General features: G+C 39.5%; 1 protein-coding gene across 1 annotated transcript; it reads left to right on the top strand.

Annotated features, from left to right (window-relative positions):
- The first annotated feature begins 210 nt into the window (after window positions 1-210).
- Window positions 211-18,273, top strand: lss (lanosterol synthase (2,3-oxidosqualene-lanosterol cyclase)). Its single transcript, XM_034134519.1, has 22 exons — window positions 211-335; window positions 2,791-2,959; window positions 3,618-3,756; window positions 4,570-4,678; window positions 5,024-5,145; window positions 5,519-5,615; window positions 6,312-6,447; window positions 7,552-7,660; window positions 8,380-8,498; window positions 8,676-8,773; window positions 8,933-8,960; window positions 9,324-9,380; window positions 10,740-10,811; window positions 10,920-10,970; window positions 11,085-11,234; window positions 12,622-12,718; window positions 13,430-13,535; window positions 14,716-14,781; window positions 14,870-14,950; window positions 15,076-15,246; window positions 17,494-17,572; window positions 17,721-18,273. The coding sequence occupies exons 1-22, from the start codon at window positions 322-324 to the stop codon at window positions 17,856-17,858; spliced, it is 2,208 nt and encodes a 735-aa protein (XP_033990410.1). The 5' UTR covers window positions 211-321; the 3' UTR covers window positions 17,859-18,273.
- Window positions 18,274-19,337: the final 1,064 nt, after the last annotated feature.

Here is a 19,337-nt window from a genome sequence, read left to right as displayed (position 1 = left end):
AGTGTGTGAGCACATGTGTAGTGTGTGTTATAGCAGCGCTCTGATTGGAGAACTTCGCGGCACACCCGCCCATTCCCCCGCCCAGCCGTCTTGTGATAGGACAATTGGGTCTCTGCTCATGTCTCTCCATGGTGAGAACTCCTCGGATGGCACCGCAAGGACCTCTGGGAAGTGAAGGGTGAAATTAACCGAACGGTAACCTATAGTTTCTACAAAGCACTACATTTCCCATGAAAGTGCAAAATGGGCAGAGCTTTCCAGAGCACCTGAAAATAAATATATTCATCAAGTTCAGCGGAGGATTCAACTCTACTGTCAAACATGACGGAGGGAACGTAAGTATTTTTGTTTTATTTATTAGATAATGTCGCCGAAACTACTTCCGATGTGACTATTTGAAAGGGATGGAGGGTCAACAGTTTGACAGAACCTGTTAGCTTAGTATGAAAGACTAAATCGTAGATACAACAGTGCTGTCAAATGTTGTATCGCTGTTGTTTTTACACTTTTCTATCACTTTGAGGATCTTTCTCTGGATGAGCGCGTTCTTTAAAGCAAATAATGCAGTTAGTTTTGGCTCGTGTCAAATTGGCCGAACAGACCATTAAGTAATTCTCTCGTAAAAATTCTCTCATGACGTTAGTTGTGCTTTTTCCTCAACTAGTTTGATAATGCACTGCATATTTTCAATGCAGAAGTGGAAAAGAGTACATATAATTGATGCTACTTTTTTACTCTCTTTAAGTGGGAAATTCTGCATATTAAAAAAATCTATGTTATGTAGTTATATGATATAATATAGTATATGATTAATTGTTACCAGCTACAAAAGTATAGCTGCTTACATGGCATGCCAATGTTCCTGTTTAATTGCTTGTTCCCATCTGACAGGATATCATACCTGTATTGTCCAACAGATCACTGACTTAAGTTATGTTTAAAACAGTGTGAAGATTCCCACTTCTAATAATGCAATATAATGCAACATCAAATTATTCAACACTTCAAATACAGCAATACAATAAAGGCCAATTGTAAGCTTGTAGAGAGGTTCAAACACGCTTTTTGATATTGTATCAGACATGATGTGTACAAAGTTATGAACAAATCTATATTTACTCGTACTGATGACTAGCTGAGTGCAGTAGGTAAGTATCATGATGTGTCTGACCAAATGTCTCAGTGTATTGTGAGTGACTAAATGTTAGGGGTTGACCTTTGATACTTGCACTAAATATTTTCACAAAAAAGGTTTTGATAAATAATAATTAGTAATTTGGATGAAATGTTTAAGTAGGTCAAAGTAAATAATAAAACGGGTTACCAAACTGTAATTTCAGAAAAGGTTAATGCAGCTTTTAAAACCAGGAAAATACATCATATATCACAGCCTTAGAGTAAACATTTGTATTTAGTGAGACGTTAAACTAATAAATATAGTAGACGAATCCAGTAGCATACTAAATATACAAATCCCCCTTCCTTGTGAACCCTGTTGGGGTTCCACAAGTTTCCATTATTGGACCATTACTGTTTTCTCTGTACGTTAATGACTTGCCTAATGTGTGTCCTGAGTTGAATGTGCAAATGTATGCCGATGATGCGGTCATCTTTGTACAGGGGAAAAAGACTGAAATAATCACATCCTTTTTCTCAAATAATTTGGACAAGGTTCAACACTGGCTGAACAACATTTGCTTACAGTTAAATGCAAAAAAAAACAGTATGCATGATTATCAGTAAACAACCAGTCAAAATCAAAGGATCCAATGTGTTTTTAAACGGAGCAGAAATAGAACTAGTCTCCCAGTTCAAGTATCTTGGACTCGAACTTGACTTTTAAGAAACACATTAAGAAAGTATCCAATACCGTTAAATTCAACTTGCACAATTTTAAACAAATCAGACCTTTCTTAACTGTCAATGCTGCAAAGTCATACCTCCACTGTATGATTCTATCCCACATTGAATACTGTTTGACAAACTGGTCGTTTGCTTGTGCCACAAACCTGAAACCTATAAAACAGCTGTACAAGAGAGCTATCAAGATGTTTGACAGAAAGCCAAATTCATACCACCACTGTACCATCCTTTTGACAATTTTAAGTCTTTTTTAAAAAAAAAAGTAAAATGTGTTTTTTTTATAAATGTTTACATGGACTGCCCCCCCTCCCTTAGGGGAATTCATCCACACAAAACACACTGGACGCTGCACTAGGTTAGAAACCAGAGGAGACTGTGAGGTCCACCGTAGACGGACCACTTTTGGACAAAATGTCCTCTCCATTAAAGGCAGCTCATTGTGGAAGAGCCTCCCTACTGAGATACGGGATTGTCCCACTCTCAATAGTTTTAAAGGTCAACTCAAAGAATGGTTGAGAAACAAACAGACGTGCAATCACCGCTAAATGCACTTTAACACAGGGGTATCTCCTCTTGCACTTTAGGTAGCTCTTGTATCATCTCTTGCACTTTACATGTCGTTGCTGCTATAGTGTACTGCCATGTGGTAAATATGTGTGTATGCTGCTCTTGCTCTTTTGCACTTTTTGCATATCATGTATTTTGTTTTTACCATGTTTGTAAAATGTAATTTTCTTCAATGTTTTATGTGAGGAACTGCGGATGGAAATTAGCTCAAAGCTAAATCTGGCACTGTTACGCTTGATACATTTGAATGTTTTAAGTGTTCATTACTGTGCATTGTCTCTGCCAAATAAACGATTAAATAAATAAATAAAAATAAACAGTTAGATAGTCCATCATTAAAATGTTTCCTGTATCTGTTAGGCACCTGCGGAGGAGGGGGGGGCCGTACAGGACGGAGCCAGCCACTGACCTGAGCCGCTGGAGGCTGAGTAGTGTGGAGGGCCGGCAGACATGGCGCTATGTGGAAGACCAGGACCCTCCCGACAGAGAGCAGACCATGCTGGAGGCACATTCTCTAGGCCTGGACACGGTAGGCTTTGAATATTTATTCTTCTTGTTTTAAATGGCACGAAAGGGAGATGGGTTTGTGATTGTTATGCAACACGTTTTGCATTGCACTCTGGGTTCATTTAGGTTGATTATTTCTTGACAGTTTCTACAACAGTATAAAACAGAGACACTCAAATATGGTATTATACAGTGACAATGAAACATTTTAATTAGGGCTGCACCAGTTGTAAAAAATAACTAAATGCAATTATTTTTGACTCATTGCGATATGATCCGCTATACAATAGGATGTTATAATTTCTGAAACATTCTACCCATTATTTTTTGATAAATATATTAAAATGATGTGTGGTGTGTTCTTTTAAGAAGATGTTTACATATTTTTGCCTTTAGCAAATATTGCAGATACTGAGATTTGGATATTGTACATGTCCATATTGATAACATTTTTATAAATGTGTGCAGCCCTAGTTGAAATAGCTTATGAATTCAGGTGTAGCCCTGGAGATATCCTTCACATCAAGCAAGGAACGAATAGACTTCTGTGACTTACTTGTTTTTACTGGATAGAATAAAAACTTGTATTGGTTCCTGTCAATAGATGCCAAAGTGGTTGAAAGACCCCTGAAATGTATCGCTTGAAACTGGTGTTAATTCAGGTGTTCTTCTCTCCGCAGAGTCAGTTTGTGTCTGAGTCCCCGGCTGCCCACACGGCTGAAGAGGCCGCTCTGAAAGGAATGCACTTCTACAGCCAGCTGCAGGCAGAGGACGGTCACTGGGCGGGGGACTACGGCGGACCCCTTTTCCTGCTGCCAGGTAAACCAAATCATCCTCCTCCAGGTCCCTATATGTGACACTTTTCTCTTCAGCAGCTTTTCCTGTGTCTTTTCCTGTAAGAGATACATTTCATTTAAAGCCACAGTGTTTATCATTTGGCCTTGTAATCTTTTTTAAGACAATGTGCCAGACAGAAAACTGAAGACATCAGGGGAGATGATTTCTGAAAATTATAGAACACATTGTAAAAAAGAAATTATCTCTATGTGGTATGTAATGATGACAAATATCTTTACATCATTTATTATTACTTTAATTTATTATGTTTGTTTTAATATTTGATTGTATTCTTAAATGAAGCAACTGTCCAAATTCTGATTCTGATTCTGGTGATCAATTTTCCAAGTCTGATCCCCAAAACATTTCTCATGCCTTTGACTTTGTGATTAACATGTTAAACATTTTCTGTCACTGAAAAGAGGTTCATATTTCATCTGTCAGTGAAAATAGTAATGTCATTACAGCAGTAATCTAGAAAGGTATTTTAATCTGGATTCATCTTCAAATAGGGAAACATGAATGTTTTTAGTCCTATTTAGAATACAGGGTAGTGGTGCTCTTAAGCCTCTAGTGGTTGAAATAAGTGTTACAACAACAAAAGATGTTTTTATCAGCTCTAAATAAAAAGGAGAGAAAAAAACTATTAAGAATCAGACTTAGAAAATATCTCAAAGAGGATACGTTTTTGTTACGCTATAACACTAAATAAAATGCAGCAGGTGATTTTATGACACCTGTTTGTGTTCTTGTGTGTCTCTCTGTCACTGTATTGATGTTCATGTCTGTGCTCAGGTCTCCTGATCACCTGCCATATCGCTAAGATCCCTCTGCCCTCTGCCTGGCAGAAAGAGATGGTGAGGTACCTGCGCTCTGTGCAGCTAGCAGACGGAGGCTGGGGTCTGTAAGTACAAATATCTATATATAAGCATTTGACATGCCATCTCATTCAAGTGCTTTTACTTTAACATGAGGTCACGTGTAAGTGAACTGCAGTAGGCAAAGGGTATTACGCTTTGCCTAGTACCGTTTCATTAAAGGGGAATTGTGTCAATAATCTATCATAGTCTGTCACTTTCCATTATAGGGTCAGTCTTTATCATGAAATATAACGTTTATAACACATACTTGTTAATAAACTGTTACAGGAAGTGTCCATTCTTTCCCACCGCTGAGACAAACCTCTAAAATTCATGGTTAGACTCTCTGAAATATATTTATTATTGTTGATGTGTTTTGTTTTTCCCAGACACATTGAAGATAAGTCCACTGTGTTTGGCACGGCGCTGAGCTACATCTCACTAAGGATTCTGGGAGTAGAGCCTGATGATCCAGACATGATTCGAGCCAGGAACAACCTGCACAGCAAAGGTGGGAAGTGGGAAATAATAAGTGGAAATCATCCCTAAAAACACAATGTCAGTTATCGTCTCATATATAATTATATCTTTATATTTGTACATCTCAGAGACTGTAAGAATAGTTATATAAATGCAGTCCATAGCAATTTTATGTCTCATTGGTTATTATTGAATTGTCGTATTTTAAAAGAGGCAAAGAATTATTTTGAATACAGTAACTATATTTGAGCAATACACAGTATATCGGCCATTGGCTGGCCTCTTCTCTAAGTATAGCCAGCAGCCATTGTAAAACTCATATTGATAGACTACTATTAACCATGTCAGTTATTTATGTTAATAGTTGAATACTGACGCTGTCTGTGTTTTTTATTTTTCTACAGGTGGCGCTGTGGGGATTCCCTCATGGGGTAAATTCTGGTTGGCCATTTTAAACGTGTACAGTTGGGAAGGAATGAACACACTGCTGCCAGAGATGTGGTGAGTTCTAACATCCCATAATGTCCTCTCATACCCACCAGGCATGCTAAGATGACACTGAAAAAGCTTCAGGATCTCAGTTCAGGTTAGAGTAAATACTCAAAATACTTTTCTTGCATTTTCTGTCACTAAACAATAAAAGGAGATGTTCATTCACTGAAAATTGCAACCTCTCTTCATCTCCGTTATTCATGCAGACAAAATAATGCAACATATCACACAAAATACTACCGTTATTTCAAAGCAATTTACTAAGCACATCAAAAAACACACGCTCCCCTAAGAAAGGGCTGTGGCCATAAAGTGATGCATTTGTTTTGACATATTTACAGGTTGCAAAACACATATTTTTTTAAATAATGATCAAAATATATCACAAACAGTGTACAGGTTTGTCAGCAGGTGGAGACATACTATCAAAGGAGTGGAGAAGAAAGGGTCCTTTTTGTTTCTCATTTAAACCGTAGGGTGACAAAGTTTTCTATGTATACAACGTTTTTTTCTGGTTTATCAATTAGTTTCTTTCAACTCTCTCATTGCTACATTTCTGCGGCTATGTTATGTCTGTAACCACTGTTTGATGGTGTGTATCTCCATAATGCCTTCATGTGATTCTTCTCCTTCAAAAAAAAAAATAGATATTGCAAAGAAAAATACATGTAAATGTTTTAATGATGTAATACTTATCTGTCTCAGGCTGTTCCCCTCTTGGATGCCTGCCCACCCCTCCACCCTGTGGTGTCACTGCCGCCAGGTGTACCTCCCCATGAGCTACTGCTACGCTGTGAGGCTGTCTGCAGAGGAGGACCCGCTGGTCCTCAGCCTCCGACAGGTGCAGACCCTTCTCCTCCACCAGGGGGCGTAATGAGCTCAATGGTTTAACACTGTCAGAGGAGGGGCTTTCCATTCCTTTTTTTGTTGTGTATTTAACTCCCAAAGCTAAATGTAGATAATATGTTTGTTTTTTGTCCAACAAATAGCAAAAGATATTTGATCTACTCAGAGACAAGCTGGAATATATACATCAGCAAAATTGACTTTTTTGCTCTATAATTATTCAAATGTCAGCAAAATTGTTGCCAATTTATTTAGTTACTTTAAAGGTGGGGTAGGTAATTTTGGAGACCAGCTCGAGATCGCTAGAATTTGAAAATACACAGCCGGAAAAAATCTGCCACTTCCTCACAGAGCCCCTCCTCCAACACACACGAACGCGCACATGACCAATGAGGGCATGAGATAAGTTTGTGCACAGATGGAAGGCTGACAGGCAGGTAGGCCATCCAGTTATTTTAGCCGGGCCGGCTCAGATGATTGGTCGTGCTTTTTACAGTACTACGGCTTCCACAGATGACATTTTTTAATGGATTTTTTGTCAAAGCACTTAAGATATTCATTGCTATCGGGATGTTAAGAGCATTCCATGGAATATAACAAAAAGTGTATCTCGAGCCGGTTTCTCAAACTTACCTACCCCACCTCGTATTCAATAATTTACAAGTTACTTTTTGTTTCAATGGTAGTAAAAGTATATGTCATGTTGTTGTTGTCAGTACTTATAGTGCGAAAGTGTCTTTATACAAGGATTAAAGGATCATTCTCTGTCATTCTGTAAAACAGGGTTACTTAACGAAATGCGGATGCGGTCTATTTATGCTACACAAGAAAACCATGACAAAACAAAGTGGAACAAAACAGTTCCTGTGGCTCATTTTTCGCATTTTTTCAAAATCCTGCCTCTGAAAGATGTGATAAGGCTTTCTTTATTCTAAGGACTTCTTTTGAGTTGACACTTAAACAGTTATTTAGACAGTCTTGGTGTGAAATAAGATATAAACCACTTTTTCTTTAGATATAAGATGATCACAAGAAATATATGTACATTCGCAATATGTTTATTCACATACACAAACAAATTGCTCTTTGTTTTTTCTAGGAGCTTTATGTCCAAGACTATGCCACCATTAGCTGGCCCGCTCAGAGGAACAATGTGGCATCATGTGACATGTACACCCCTCACAGCACGCTGCTCGACGTCGCCTACAGTAAGTGTCACCACACTGGGCAGCAATAATAAACCAACACCTACACAAGCACGTAATGGCCCTTTTCCACTGCTTAATGTCATTAAAACTACCATGTGTAGCTGATTCAACACGTTTTAGCATAACAGGAATACAAATAAATAAATACAAATAAAATAATTTAAAAAAAGACTAAAGTACAAACTTTAGTAAATGCACCTTTTTACTTTCCACCACAGCCATAAATACAGGATAGAAAAACAATTGATATCAGACTTAGAAAATGGATTACCAGATGTTCAATTCTTCTCACTTGCATCTCAGTCAATCAATCAATCAATGTTTATTCATATAGCCCAATATCACAAATGTTACATTTGTCTCAGTGGACTTCACAGTTTAAACAGAATATCAGTATGACAATACGACACCCTCAAGTCCTTGAGGCAGTCTTGAATTGTATTTAGATGATTGGATTCATCAGGCTTGATGGATAAATATAGTTGAGTATCATCCGCATCACAATGGAAATGTACAGAATGATTCCTTATAATATTGCCTAGCTAAGCAATGCACTCAAGTTAGTAATAATACAGGGAATGAAAATATTTGGCATATTTCTGGCAACAAGATGTTTTTTCAGACTGATAAATGAAGAAGTGTTTTTAATGGGAATTTCCCTAAGAGTTGCTCTGTAAATGACCCCCTAACCTTGTGACTCTGTCCCTGTGTCCCTGCAGTGGTGCTGAATGTGTATGAAGCCCATCACAGCACCATGCTGAGAGAAAAGGCTGTCAAAGAACTTTATGAACACATCGAGGCCGACGACCGTTTCACCAAGTGTATCAGCATTGGACCGGTAGTGTATACACAGATACACCAAACACAGATTGAATAGAGTATTGGATATGTGTATGCTTGACACAGGATCAAAAACACTAACTTATTTCCAAAAGTGTTCAGATCACCCTATATGAACCGACATTTAAAAAGAAATAAAGGGTGTGAAAATGGAGTATTTCATTGTTGTCTTCAGATCTCCAAGACCATCAACATGCTGGTTCGCTGGTATGTGGACGGGCCCTCCTCTCCGGTCTTTCAGGAGCATGTGTCTAGGATCCCAGACTACCTATGGTCAGTCAGTCCATCTCTTACAACTGTTTTACTAACTAAACACACTTCTGTTCCACAACTGATCAGAATAAGGTGTTTATGTGTATGCCTATAAATGAAAGTGTTATATTAAAAACTGTCCGATCCCTAAAAACTAACATTAAATCCTCTGTGTTCCAGGTTGGGATTAGATGGAATGAAAATGCAGGTGAGAGTTAGTTTTCTGCTCCTTTTCTATATTGGGAGTTAGGGTTAGTTTTGAAGCTGTATTAAGTAAAATGATAGGGGTGTCTTGCCATAAATGCTCATGTTTAGGAACAGTTGAGCTGCTCAGATGTCCTGTAGGAGCTCTTGGTAAAAATACTGCTTAGCCGGTTAGGGTGCAGTTAATTGGCGGAAACATATGGATGGACTTAAAACATTGTTAAAACTCAAATCAACTTTTTACCCTTCAATTACATTCTTTTTATTTACTTGCTGGTTCCATACTTTGTGTTTTATCCTGCAGAAATAGTTTTAGTTCAAGTTTAACTTGAGTGTTTGACCACTTTCTCCTTTTTTTCTTGCATAGGGGACCAATGGATCTCAACTCTGGGATACTTGTTTTGCTGTACAGGCTTTCCTTGAGGTAACACACCTTGAAGTAGTAGAATTTGTACCAAAATAAAAACTAGGGCCAGAAGATGGTTAGCTTAGCTTAATGCAAAGACTGGAAAAGAGAAAAAAGCATTCCTGGGTTTTTCAAACACAAAACAACACTTACCATCACCTCTAAGTCACTCATTATTGTGGTTGGAATTGTTGTTTTTAAAGGAGACATGTCATGGCCATTTCCACTGATCATAATTCCATTGTTGAGGTCTACTAGAATAGATTTATATTGTGCAATTTTCCAAACTCACATTGGTTTCTCATACAGCATCTCTGTAAACTACGTGTATTCACTGAATTTCACTCTCTGCCTTTAACGGCTCGTTGGAGCTCCAATAGCTCCAGCCCCCACCCTCCCTGTGAGCACAGTGTGCTCTGATTGGTCGGGACGTTGTGAATCGCGCTGAGCTCCGTGGAGCTGTTGTTTCCTTGTTTAGAAACACAGCCAAACACAGCCAAACTCATCCTGAGCACACACAAAGTCACAGCCGAAGTAAAAACAATAAGTGTGGCTTGATATTGAGTAAGAAAAAGGTTGATAAACGCTGTGAGAATGGGTCTGCAGAGAGAATGGGTCTGCAGAGAGAATTTCGCCGCGATCCCAACTGTCTGTTATCAGCCTGCAGCCAGGGAGGAGAAATCAGCAGAGCTGCCTGTGTGTGAGGAAGTCCGTGGATTGGTCAATTTGGACCAATCAGCGGGGGCTTAACGTAACGGCTCCGTGGACGTAACGTAACGGCTCCACGGATTGGTCCATTTCGTTCCGGGTACGGGATTACATCATCCCGTACCCGGAAGAATCAAATGGGCAGTGACGTATCTCCAACGAGGCGTTTTGGGGAGGTATTTTCTGTGTTAGAGTTTTACTCGCGACAGGGTGTACTTTGAGGGTTTTGACTCTGCACACCGTTTACATGCATAAAAACCTTCATAACACACAAGGGGACGGGTAATAACCGGAAAAGCATGACATGTCTCCTTTAAATTGCGATAGGTATAACTATGTATAACCAGAGCAATTAAGACAACATCAAACATTTTTTCTGGATGGCCTAGAAAAAACATGTACCACTTGACTAAAACTGCATTGGGCCCAGTGGGATCCCTCGTGTCATTTTTCATAGATATAAAATTCCCTGGTAAAACAGAATGTTGTTGTCCCTTAAGGTCACGACAACTTTCTGAGCCAGAAACAAACAAACTGCACTTACACAACTCATATTTCTAAACATTTAAATATCACAATAAATACTAGATCTTTGGTCAATGTGTCATACAGACCTTGTTGAGATGTTTCCAAAAGCAGTATCTGACTATAATGAGTTGGGATTTTCAGGCAGGAGCCCAGAATAACTCCACATTAGCCGGGTGCCTCCGAGATGCCCATCAGTTTCTCACCATCACACAGGTACCAGCAACATCATTAAACACATTGCTAGTGCTTATTTAAGCTTCTGTTTTTTTTCCTGCTTAAAAACGTGTTAATATGAATTCAATTGATTTCCGCTTTTAACAGATACCTGAAAATCCTCCCGAGTATCAGAAGTACTACAGACAGATGAACAAGGTATTATAACACATGAAAAGACAGCAAGAATGGCCTCTGACAAAAGTGAATTTCCTAGCCTGTTGGCATGTATGTGTGTGCAAAAAGTTGTATCCCTTTGTTTTTCTTTATCAGGGAGGTTTCCCCTTCAGTACCCGGGACTGTGGCTGGATCGTGGCTGACTGCACAGCGGAGGGTCTGAAGTCAGTGATGCTGCTGCAGGAGCTCTGCCCCTCCATCAGCCAGCCGCTCCCCTCAGAGCGCCTGTGTGATGCTGTCAATGTGGTGAGTCTGCAGTCCATCAACCACTGATTCATTCCTTAAGTCTTAAGTCTTATTGGTAGTGTTATCCAAAAGAAAAATAATGTATCTTTTGGTAACACTGATAAATACGCATTTTCTTCCCATTAATTAATACCACTGTCATATCTAACCATATGTGTAAAGCTATGCAGAGTGTGAGGTAACTGAGAAAATAATGGACCCTGTAATTGTAACATTGTGTTAGGTGAACTCAGTACAACACAGGTGCATGCTTCAGTGAACTATAGTTTTGCAATCCTGACAGTATCTCACTTGTTTAACATAATGAATTAATTAATCTGCATTCTGAAGATGATGATAAATTAAATCCATTATAACTCTTGGCAAATGGGCCACATTTATCTAAAATGGTTCCAGTCTTTACAACCCCTAAAAGTGCTCTACATATACAACACATTCATATAGACTCTAGAGGAAGAAGATGCCATACAAGGCCCCACCTTTTACTTCCAATTAACGGAAGACAGCTCTACCTCCTAACTCATGGGACACATACTGCATGACAACTTTGGTAGTCAGGGTTCACCCAGACCCACAACATGCTATACCGAAACTAAAGACACTGTTAACATGGCAGATAGGCAGGCAGAGGTGTTACTACCATAGAGCGTCCAGGCTTGTGCTGACTGAGGCATGGACAACACCATAATATACATTTGTCAGGTGTGAATAACTCAGCATTTCACATTGAAGATACTGCACTGGTACCAATTCCAATATGAATATATCATTTGAGACTCAGTTTTCAGGCTCAAAAGTGACTCCAACCTTTCCAATAATCCAGAAGTGAGAAAAATATATGAAAAAACATGCATATATAAAAGAAATTCATTCAACATCTTTCCACATTGATGCATGTGCCTTCGTGTATGTGTTTTTTTCAAGAAAAGAACAAAAACGTATTTCCTTGATGGAACAAATTAATTATGTTATATTAGAATATGGATTTCCTTCTTCGTGAGACTATTTTAAAGGTAAGATAACAGCAAAAATATGAATAGACACAGGTTTATTTAGAATCTTCAAAGGTTAGAAAGTAAAGCAATGAATTAGCTGAAATGCTAGCTACTTACCTTAACCTACACCACCTGTTAGCTTGTGTCATACACTAGCATAGTGAGGACACAAGCTGCTGCGATAACAGGATTGAGGCAGGCAGACAGATGCTCAACTAAGGTTCATTATTTATTTACCTTAATCAAGGTTAAGACACGGTAAGGTCCATTTCAGGGATTTCTTTAATCATTTCAATTCATTACAATTACAGGTACGAAGGATTTGTAAATCTTTCTTCTGCAATGTTAGCGTATCACAGCTCCTTCACCATGTGTCTATCTTCTCCTTGAAGCTGCTGAGCATGAGAAACTCTGACGGAGGATTTGCCACGTATGAAACTAAGAGAGGAGGGAGGCTGCTGGAGCTGCTCAACCCCTCCGAGGTGTTCGGTAGGTCTGCTGCTCTCACCATACACTCATGTGCAATATACCTTGGGTCATTTATTTACAATCTGTTCCGTATGTAGTAAACACTACCAGCTATTTCTATAATTTGATATGGTCCCTTTTTTTTATAAATACTGTTACTTTTTTAGTATGCAAGTCTATTCTCTTGACTTTATCTGCACTATACTTCTGCTGTTGTTATAATGTCAATGTCCCCGTTGCGGTACAAATAAAGGGATTCTGATTCTGATTCTGATTCATACTCTCTGAACCCATATGTTAACCGCAAGACATGTTCAGGCTTAAAAGAAAAACAACTATCGATTTGATTTTATATCATTATAAATCCATTGTTTGACGATTCACAAGGAATGACGTTAAAGGTCCCAGAGTTCTTGGAAACACAAAGAAGGTTTGCGTCATAACAGCATAATGGTGCATGGTGCCTATGAACTCCTCCGTGGTTACACAACCTGCAAATATGCAGATGTGAAACATGGAAACACATTTTAAACGTGACATTTCTATCTCCTTTCAACATCCAAAATCTGTAAAAAGCTATCCCGTACCCTCCTGATATGTGCAATGTAATGGCATTTTAAAGAGATTTTTAAAGGCCAATCAGATCATGTTTCCCTGTTGAAAAGAGGATGCAGTGAGTGTTGTGAAATGGGATGTTTTAAGCAGCTCTGCGTGTTTTCTCCTCACACACAGGTGACATCATGATCGATTACACCTATGTGGAGTGTACCTCTGCAGTAATGCAGGCTCTCAGGCACTTCCAGACGGCCTACCCAGAACACCGTGCAGAGGAGTTAAGGTATACTGGTAGAATATAGAATAGAATAGACAAACTTGATTGATCCCAAGTTGAGGAACTGTTTTGTTACAGAGCATTGCACATGAGTTGAAAATATAATAAAATATAAATAAATATAAACAGTAAATACATACATATCAACATTAGAATTATAAATATCAACAATATGAAGTATACAGAATAAGTTAGAGAACACTGTCATAGGCCTACTTACTATTAAATAAAATACAATATACTTACATATGACTTTTTTTAAATTACATTCTACACACATACTTTATACATTTTATTTACTCAGTTCCTCATAAATGCTTGGCTTGCCAAAAAGATTCAAAATAAGATATTAGCACCATATCTACAGAAAAAAAGAAGTAATAGAAAATCCAATCTGTCAAATTCATCTTTAACTTTGTTTATTGTGCGTTTTGAAGGAAATACGAGTCTGCAACCACAATTCTACATTTAAGAGGCACAATTAGTTACATGATATTATGTATCATCAACATAATATCCATGAATTAGATTTTTATCCTCAATACCGGTACAAAGCTACCCTTCTCATCGGATAGAATGAGTAAAACATACATTAAAGGTGGGGTAGGTAATTTTGGAGAAACCAGCTTGAGTGCGCTAGAATTTGAAAATCTGCCACTTCCTTATAGAGCCCCTCCTCCAACACACACGAACGCGCACATGACCAATGAGGGCACGAGATAAGTTTGTGCACAGATGGAAGGCTGACAGGCAGGTAGGCCATCCAGTTATTTTAGCCGGACCTTCTCAGATGATTGGTCGTGCTTTTTACAGTACTACAGCTTCCACAGATGACATTTTTTTATGGATTTATTGTCAAAGCACTTAAGATATTCATTGCTATCGGGATGTTAAGAGCATTCCATGGAATATAACAAAAAGTGTATCTCGAGCCGGTTTTTCAAACTTACCTACCCCACCTTTAAGTTATAAAAAGCTTCAAACTAAGATGGCTAAGTTCAGTTCATAAGTCTGAAAGTGCTTTAAAAACAAGTGAAGGCAGAGATCCATTATACTGGGAAAAAAGATATGCTCACACAAGCACATTCTTCAAAATCAATTCTCCTGTTTAAGTTTTAGAGGAATCTTTGAAACTCAGTATGAGAGGGGCAAGATCTCTGTTGATGTTTATTGATTTGTTTCTCAGGTCCACTCTACGAGAAGGACTGGAGTACTGCAGGAAGGTGCAGAGGCCTGATGGATCATGGGAAGGGTGAGACTACAATTCCTTTTTTACTACGGGATATCCTAACTAATTGACAGTTCATGTTTAATGAAATAAATGATTTGCTTATTCTTAGGTCCTGGGGAGTGTGCTTCACATATGGAATATGGTTCGGCCTTGAAGCCTTTGCCTGTATGGGTCACGTCTATCAGGATGAGTACGTTTTCCAAACACTGAACAATTAGTATCACTTTAACAAACAGCCACACTATGCTCCTTCACCTGACATCCATCCTCTCTAAATCGACATACTTAATCACACTGCTGTGCCTCTGTTTCCAGCCATGTGTGCGAGGAGGTGCAGAAGGCTTGTCAGTTCCTGCTGGACCAGCAGATGACAGACGGAGGCTGGGGGGAGGACTTTGAATCATGCGAGCAGCGGCGCTATGTCCAGAGCAGCAGTGCCCAGATCCACAACACCTGCTGGGCTTTGTTAGGCCTCATGGCTGTCAGGTAAAGCAGCGTGACAACTCAAAGGCTGGGTGGTTACGCTGGGTCACAATGCAACTGGCACATGTATACAGTGTGTGGAAAATACCACATTACAATTCACATAGCACTGTAAGGGGTAGGATAGATAAGATTACAATATTTGTTTGTTTGTTTGTAGCCTTTATTTATCCAGGTAAAAAATCCCATTGAGATATGTTTAGTGTATTAAGAATAAGAGAATGCTATGGAAAAAAGATATGTCTCAACATTTAGTTTCAAAGTCATGTTCGATTGGTGATGTCCTCACTTCTTTTGGCAAGCTATTCTAGAGGCGAGGTCCATAGACACTAAATGCTAAAAGTATTCAGGCACTAGTCCATGGAGTGGTTTGAACACTAATATAAAAGGATCTTAACATCTATTCTAAATTTGAGGGAAAACCAATGAAAGGAAATTAGGATAGGTGAAATGTCTCTTGTCTTAGTTATTAAACTTGCTGCTGCATTCTGCAAGATCTGAAACCTAACTTCGAAAGGCCAGAAAGTGACCAAACCAGTTATCTAGTCTTTCAGTTTCTGCCTGGGAGAAAAACAGTTGAACGTTAGCAATATTTCTAAGGTGTTCAAAATACCTTTTTGTTGCATTACTGATGTGAAATTCAGAATGCCAATTCAGATCTGAAACTTATTCCTAGGAACTTGACATCTAGCGCTGATAATTAGTTAATGAGTAATTAGGCAAATTTCTCTCTGGATCTTTTGCTCTGATAAATGCATTTAACCAGGAAATCTTTAGGGCTGATATTATTTAGTAATACAGACAAGTAAAGTTGTGTATCATCAGCATAGCTAGGAAAAATAATCCAGTGTTTTCTGAGGATTTTTCAAGTGGCAGCAAATAAAAGAACACAGGTCCAGAAATAGAGCCTTGAGGAACCCCAGATGGGTGATATTTGCAGCTGTGGGTTTTTTAGGCACTTCAACAACGGCAACTCAACTCTGCACTTATCTTGCTAGTTAACGGTTAATGATCTATTTAAAATGGATCAGATCTTATTCAGAATTATCCTTTTTTTATATCAGCATTCCTGCACGATAAAAAAATGAATAAACCCCAGTTTTTCCTTTCTTATGTGCCATCTTCAAATAATGCCCCTTTCACACCGGCGCTTTTCCAGCTCCTGCTGGGAGCTAGAGCCTGAAAAGCGCCGGTTTTTCCTGTTCACACCGCAGTGGCGGCGCGTCATAGCTCCGGAATGCGGTTCACTTCCAGCTCCAAAAACTTGTCGGTCCAGAGGCAAGAGCTTTGGAGCTATGACGCGGCGTCACTTACGTCGAGGCGTGCAGGAAACCTTACTTTGACCATCCGTTCGCTGTTATTGATCATTGTGGTGAGCAGGCAGACGTTTTGTTTGTTATTATAGCAGCTATCGGATGCAATTAATACATGGGCTGCACAGGTTGTCATGTCCGACTATCACAAGTAGAATCATAATGAAAAATACGTCGGTAAAAAGTGCCTGTAGAAAACGGCTTAGCAAGTAGTCAGTTTAGCTTCGGTTGCTATGCTAACATCACCCATGTTATACCAGAGAAACTTTCATAACAGCGTTGTGATGCCAAACAGCGTCAATTCAGACTGACACACATTCACTTAAGGGGAACTGGGGATATGTATCAGCTGCTTGTGTGACAGTCAGACAGTGAATACTTTAGAGCCGTGTGAGCTAACCCGGAGCTAACGGGAGAATAAACTCCCGTGGAAGAGCAGCCAGCACTGTAGCGGTCGGTAAATGCCGCTGAAACACATTAATAAACAATGAACCACGGCACTCTGGAGAAAAGTATAAGGTTGGAGAAGTCGTTATTTAATTTAATCTGGCTTCGTATGATTAAAAGCAACACGATCGTCGACCCGACGCAGTCCCCGGCCCGTTGTTGTTGTGGGAGAAAATCTCTCGGCAGCTCTGGGCAGTGTGAACAGAGCGGGAGTTGAAAAGGGAAACCGGAGCTGAACCAGAAAAGCTCTCGCTAGGAGCTAGAAAGGGAAAAGCGCTGGTGTGAAAGCCGCATAAGTGAAATTCAACTCTTCTTTGATTGGTTTTGCTCTTGTTTATTAGGTGTTGCCTTTGATTGCATGTATGCTGTGCTCTTTAATGTGCTATGCTACAAAACAGAACTTTCAGTCAATAGTCAAATGTAATCAAATTGAATTGAACTGAATCCAAACAAAAGTCATTCATTTCAACCCTCTTGTGTGCATAACCAGACATCCCGATAGGCGGGCCATTGAGAGGGGAGTGCAGCTTCTGATTGACAACCAGCTGCCCAATGGAGACTGGCCACAGGTGGGTCAATGAGTCGCATACATCTTCATATACACTGCTTTCACTAAGCTTATACCAGTAATATCACAACTCATAACAAATCAATCCATGAAAGAATGAAATATAATGAGACGTTTATTATCTAATGTTTTTTTATTGTCCTCTCCAGGAGAATATTGCAGGTGTGTTCAACAAGAGCTGTGCCATCAGCTACACCTCCTACAGAAACGTCTTCACAGTCTGGACCCTCGGCCGCTTCTCAACACTTTATCCCAGCAGTCCATTGGCTGGAAAGGTCAAGCTGTGAATAATTGTATTTAAAACGTATCGGACTATGTGCCACAATAAGAATTGTGAATGCCTTGAAAGCAAATACCACAACAGCCATGAAGTTCAGACCATCATTGAAAATGGTTGTTTTATTTGTCAGCCTATAGGTTTTATGCTCATTTCTCACCTTCATTGACATTTGAAAACTTCTGCTGTGTTCTCAGAGTTTAATCCATCTGATAAGGAAACACATTTCATTCTTTGAATTACTTTCTGTGTTGACATTCCAGCAATGCTTTTCCAACAGGGCTACTCCCTACAATCATGTTGTAATAGCCTGCTGCTATCCAAGGATGTGCTTTGAACCTGTATGTCTATGTTGCCTGAAATCCTCAGTCACTTCCCTAGCATTTCCATTGAGAATAAATACTTTTTCTATAGTATAATCATGACTTGATGTGTTCTCAATGAATGTTCTTGACCATGTGACATTTTCTTGTTTGTGCTAAGAACATTATCAAACTGTAGTGCATACACTGTATGGATATTTGAGCAATTCCTCAGAACGCATTTAGCTGAACAATAATGTTTTTTAATTGTATTGATGTTTTGAGTGTGACAGCGATGTTTTAACCTTCATTCAGACTCTGAAGTAGTGAGTAGGTTGACAAAGCAGAACTTTTTTTTTCTTTTGGTGAAGGAACTGGGGTTACGTATTGTAACCCAGCTTCTATGAGTATAGGCGCAGCCCTCTAAGGCTATCGCTATTGGGTAATCCCACTGCGCATGCGCAGCACTGACAGACTTAATCCACGCCCACCTATGACGTGGGCCCCACCTACGGCCTCACTTCCGTATAAATAGGAAGTAGGCCCGACCAACTGCTCCCACGCCAACAGCTTTTCTTCAGCTATTCACGGAGCCAGTGGGGCCCGAACCTTAGAGGGCTGCGCCTATACTCATAGAAGCTGGGTTACAATACGTAACCCCAGTTCTATTTCGTATAAGGCTTCGCCCTCTAAGGCTATCGCTATTGGGTTAAGGGCGAAGCAGGATGTAGTCCACGCCCCACTGGTCCGTCCGTTACCAGGAGCACAAAAAACACACCTACTCAATTTAATAACCCATGTCCATTGCGCCATGCGTAATGGAGCATCACAGTCCCTGGAAATGTAGCATTTAAAATGAATATTCTCCATGAAGGAATGAAGGTGAATACCTGTCGTTATAAAAAGTAGAGACCAAAGTCCCACTTGTTACAACGAAAAAAGAGAGGAAACAGGGCAGCTCTCTGAGTGCCGACAGGCAGGAGAGAGGGCACACAGTTGTGTCCCCGACCTTACTCACTCTGACAGGACATTCAGTACTGAGTGTGTCAGAGAGGAATGGGAGACATCCCTCAAATAAAAACGAATAAAAGAACAGGGGGAAGACCAAGAAGCAGCAGTGCAAATGTCTTCCACTGTCGGTCCTCCGTGCAACACCATAGAGGTTGATACAATTCCTCTGGTGCCGT

Source organism: Trematomus bernacchii, unplaced genomic scaffold (assembly GCF_902827165.1).
Source record: "Trematomus bernacchii unplaced genomic scaffold, fTreBer1.1, whole genome shotgun sequence".
NCBI lineage: Eukaryota > Metazoa > Chordata > Actinopteri > Perciformes > Nototheniidae > Trematomus > Trematomus bernacchii.
The sequence above is the reverse complement of the archived record's forward strand: the minus strand, read 5'-3'. Positions and strand labels throughout refer to the sequence as shown.